This window comes from Oryx dammah, unplaced genomic scaffold (genome assembly GCF_014754425.2).
Source record: "Oryx dammah isolate SB20612 unplaced genomic scaffold, SCBI_Odam_1.1 HiC_scaffold_2038, whole genome shotgun sequence".
Taxonomy (NCBI): domain Eukaryota; kingdom Metazoa; phylum Chordata; class Mammalia; order Artiodactyla; family Bovidae; genus Oryx; species Oryx dammah.
In genome coordinates this window covers 1,775-5,922 of record NW_024072135.1, presented here as the reverse complement: position 1 = coordinate 5,922, position 4,148 = coordinate 1,775, and the positions used below count along the sequence as shown (strand labels likewise).

The 4,148-nt window shown below is 46.3% G+C and overlaps 1 protein-coding gene across 1 annotated transcript; it reads right to left on the bottom strand.

Moving 5' to 3' along the window:
* Positions 1-978: 978 nt before the first annotated feature.
* LOC120859640 (RNA polymerase II subunit A C-terminal domain phosphatase SSU72-like) lies at positions 979-1,563 on the bottom strand. The gene has a single exon (XM_040235667.1). The coding sequence runs from the start codon at positions 1,561-1,563 to the stop codon at positions 979-981; it is 585 nt and encodes a 194-aa protein (XP_040091601.1).
* Positions 1,564-4,148: the final 2,585 nt, after the last annotated feature.

Sequence of the window (4,148 nt, the reverse complement as noted above, 5' to 3'; positions counted from 1 at the left end):
GTCCACATCAACCTTCTGACATAGCAAGATACCTCATTCAACCAGGCCAACTCCCCCTTCCTTTATTTTCTCCTGTAAGTTACACAAGCCTCGGTGTCATTGCTGGTCAGACCCAAGATGATTCACTTCCCTATAGATAGAATCCACTTTTAGAGGAGTTCAATACTCAGTGAACCTTTTAAGCATGAAGAAAATCCACTTGAGGAAAGAGCACTTTCCCCTGAGGAATTCATTCAGATTGAACAGTAGGAAACCAAGGTGTTCCTTTTGCAAGAACCAACCCCTACCAAAAATTAGGAGATCCATTTTCTATGAACTAGAAGCTTTTATTTCATTTCATGAAATTGAATTGAACAGATCATGCTCACATTTTAGCAATCAATACCTACTATTATCGAACCTGAGTTTCTATGAAAGTTGCAGTTAGCAAAATACATACAATCTAAAAATAGATTTCTAAAGTTGAAACCTTAAATATAATCCTAGCTCACTAGAAAGAAAAACTCACTTATACTGATGCACAATACAAAAACGACAAAGGAAATTGTATTAAAATGATGAAGTAAGAACCAATGATGGAATGGAAATGGTGTGGGGCTTGTTTGTTCTTCTTCCCTGAATGTCCTTCAGTGCACCGCTTGTTCATTGTAAATCTTGGTCTCTTGATATGGATAAGGAAGTCCTCGAGGTTAACTTCCTGGCAGAGCCCTGTGAGCCCTGAAGTGTTCCTTCCGGGTCAAGAATCCATACCATCGTTTTCCACTGTGGAAGGGTTTGGATGCCTCCAGGGCGTTCGTGTTACTTTGACAGAAAAAGATTTCCTTCTCCACTTCCTTCTGGAAGGAGTGAACCTGGAAAGAGTCATGTAGATGGCTTTTAGCAGAAAGGCCTTGGAAGCCGCTTCTGACAGAAAATACCACCTAGCCCACTGTCGAGACACAGGTGCTTACCAAGAGGAGATGAAACCAGACAAGATCCTCAGTAGAAGCAGACCGTGTGCAGAAAGCTCTTGCCCGTTTTCTGCTCGGCTGCCAGGAGCACCTCGACCAGAGAGTCCTCCAGGTTGTCTGCCTGCTGGAGGCGTTCGCAGAGCTCACAGATGATAAAAGACCCAAGGGTGGCGTCCTCCGTGTTGTCGGCCATGTCCACGTTGATCACGTGCACAGGCTGGCAGGTCTCCTGCTCTCGGGCCCACAGCTCCTCCACCACCCTGTCGTAGACGCTCTCCTCACAGGTGAAGATGAGGTCAAAGCGATCTCTGCACTCCTGAAATCTTTCCGGGCGAGGCTTGATTCTCTCGTTTCTTCCCAAGATGTGTAAGATGCCCTTGCTGTTATAGCATTGTCGGTCTTTGCGCACAAGGTCCTTGCGCATCTCCTCATAGGTGGTGGAGAAATCGTAAACCACGGGGAGGTTGTGTGCCCTTCCTGGGAGCCTGACTCGAGACCCAGCTCCGAAGGACCTGACTCGGAATCCTTTCCTCCTGAGGATGTGGTGGGCCTCCATGCTCCTGTTCATGTTGCTCATGCAGACCACAGCCACACTGAGCGGATATGAGGGCATGGTGGTGGCCACTTGGGACTCCAGCCAGACGCGTGGACTTCAGGGGCTGAGGAAACTCTGAAGGCCAGGGGATGACCGACTGGGTCCAGCTCTTCCAAGGACTGTTAGAGTCAAAGAAGAAAGAAGGGGTTTATATGGAGGCACTTGTCCTCAGTGGGAGGAGAAATCTTGATTAATGATTGGCTTAACTCTTGACTGATTGGATTTGAATGGTGGCCTGGGAACAGAGAATCCAGTGCTGTATTCAGAACAATCCCAGTGATGCAGTCACCCAACCTCAATGCCACGATGTGCCCAACCTATCCCCACCCTCGTCCTGAGCATTTTGCCATCTCCAGTTAACTCTATCTTTGCCTGTGTGTATGGGGCTAGAACTGGTATCAGGCAAAAACAACTAGACTACTCACTGGCTTCTCACCAGCCTTCCAAAGAGCTGAAGACATGCATGTGGAAAAGTTCTTTGAAATTCCTGAGCTTCCTAATCCAGTGATGCAAGAATCATAGTGATTGTTCCCCGGATTTTCATGTTAGAGTTGATACCCCAGCAGAGCAGATGAGAACCGTGAGCTTCCAGATGTTCAAGCTGGTTTTAGAAAAGGCAGAGGAACCAGAGATCAAATTGCCAACATCTGCTGGATCATCAAAAGAGCAAGAGAGTTCCAGAAAAACTTCTATTTCTGCTCTATGGACTATGCCAAAGCCTTTGACTGTGTGGATCACAATAAACTGCGGAAAATTCTGAAAGAGATGGGAATACCAGACCACCTGACCTGCCTCTTGAGAAACCTACATGCAGGTCAGGGAGCAACAGTTAGAACTGGACATGGAACAACAGACTGGTTCCAAATAGGAAAAGGAGTGCGGCAAGGCTGTATATGGTCACCCTGCTTATTTAACTTCTATGCAGAGTACATCATGAGAAACGCTAGGCTGGAAGAAGCACGAGCTGGAATCAAGATTGCTGGGAGAAATATCAGTAACCTCAGATACCCAGATGACATGACCCTTATGGCAGAAAGTGAAGAGGAACTAAAAAGCTTCTTGCTGAAAGTGAAAAAGGAGAGTGGAAAAGTTGGCTTAAAGCTCAACATTGAGAAAACGAAGATCATGGCATCTGGTCCCATCACTTCATGGGAAGTAGATGGGGAAACAGTGGAAACAGTGTCAGACTTTGTCTTTTTGAGCTCCAAAATCACTGCAGATGGTGACTGCAGCCATGAAATTAAAAGACACTTACTCCTTGGAAGGAAAGTTTTCACCAACCTAGATAGCATATTCAAAAGCAGAGACATTACTTTGCCAACAAGGGTCTGTCTAGTCAAGGCTATGGTTTTTCCAGTGATCATGCATGGATGTGAGAGTTGGACTGTGAAGAAAGCTGAGCGCCAAAGAATTGATGCTTTTGAACTGTGGTGCTGGAGAAGACTCTTGCGAGTCCCTTGGACTGCAATAGATCCAACCAGTCCATTCTACAGGAGATCAGTCCTGGGTGTTCTTTGGAAGGAATGATGCTAAAGGTGAAACTCCAGTACTTTGGCCACCTCATGCTAAGAGTTGACTCATTGGAAAAGACTGTGATGCTGGGAGGGATTGGGGGCAGGAGGAGAAGGGGATGACAGAGGATGAGATGGCTGGATGGCATCACTGACTCGATGGACATGAGTTTGTGTGAACTCCGGGAGTTGGTGATGGACAGGGAAGGCTGGCGTGCTGCAGTTTGTGGGGTCGCAAAGAGTTGGACTCGACTGAGCGACTGAACTGAACTGAACTGAGAGCGGTTGTCCTAAATCCTAGGAAGGCAGTCATGGTTCTTCCTATCAGTCGAGAAAAGCATGCACCAGTCAAAAGCAATCTCTGGAAAATATGACTGCCATTTGATAGGGTTTCACAAGTTGCAAGAACAGCCCATTTTCTCCTTTGTCTTTTCTTTAATTCATCACAATTCTGGAGCGAACTGAGCAGATCCTCCTCCCTTATCTTGTCTCCAAAAGCAGCTCAGTCTGAGCACTCCATAATCAAAAATAGACGCCTTTCATTGCTTTTCTCCATTTGCATAGTTGAGGAAGCAATCGTACAGATATTACTGGAGTCGGGACATTGGCCACTAAGGAGACTTAATGCTGTCACGTCAAAATGGCGAAGGCAAAGATCTCTTCATGGAGCCACAGACTGAATGTTCTGTCCATTGCAGTGATTCTCCGAGTGCAAAGAGTCCTATGTCAGTAAACAGCCCAAGTCTACTCAAAGTGTGACCCCCAGAGCATCAGCATGAACTGAAGGGGAGCTTGTTTAACCTGGGAACTGGACTCCCAGACCACTGAATTGGATTGCAGGGATGTGCACTAAAGATTGAGAGCAAGTTGAGTAATAGCAGGGATTTCAGAAACTTGACTGGACCTCAGAAGTCCCTGAGAAGCACTGCCTCTAGATGGGAGGTTGAATATTCTGAAGAGAAAAGCGAGATTAGAGGAAAGGACAGCCACACCTGAAAAGGTAGTCAGCTCTCAAATATGATGTGAAAATGTTTTTTAATAGTCACTGCCTGAGACCTGACTCATCCTGCCTGGAAAAACAGAGAGAGAGAG

Excerpts from the sequence above, each read along its gene's own strand:
- LOC120859640 (XM_040235667.1), bottom strand. The coding sequence starts at position 1,563 with ATGCCCTCATATCCGCTCAGTGTGGCTGTGGTCTGCATGAGCAACATG.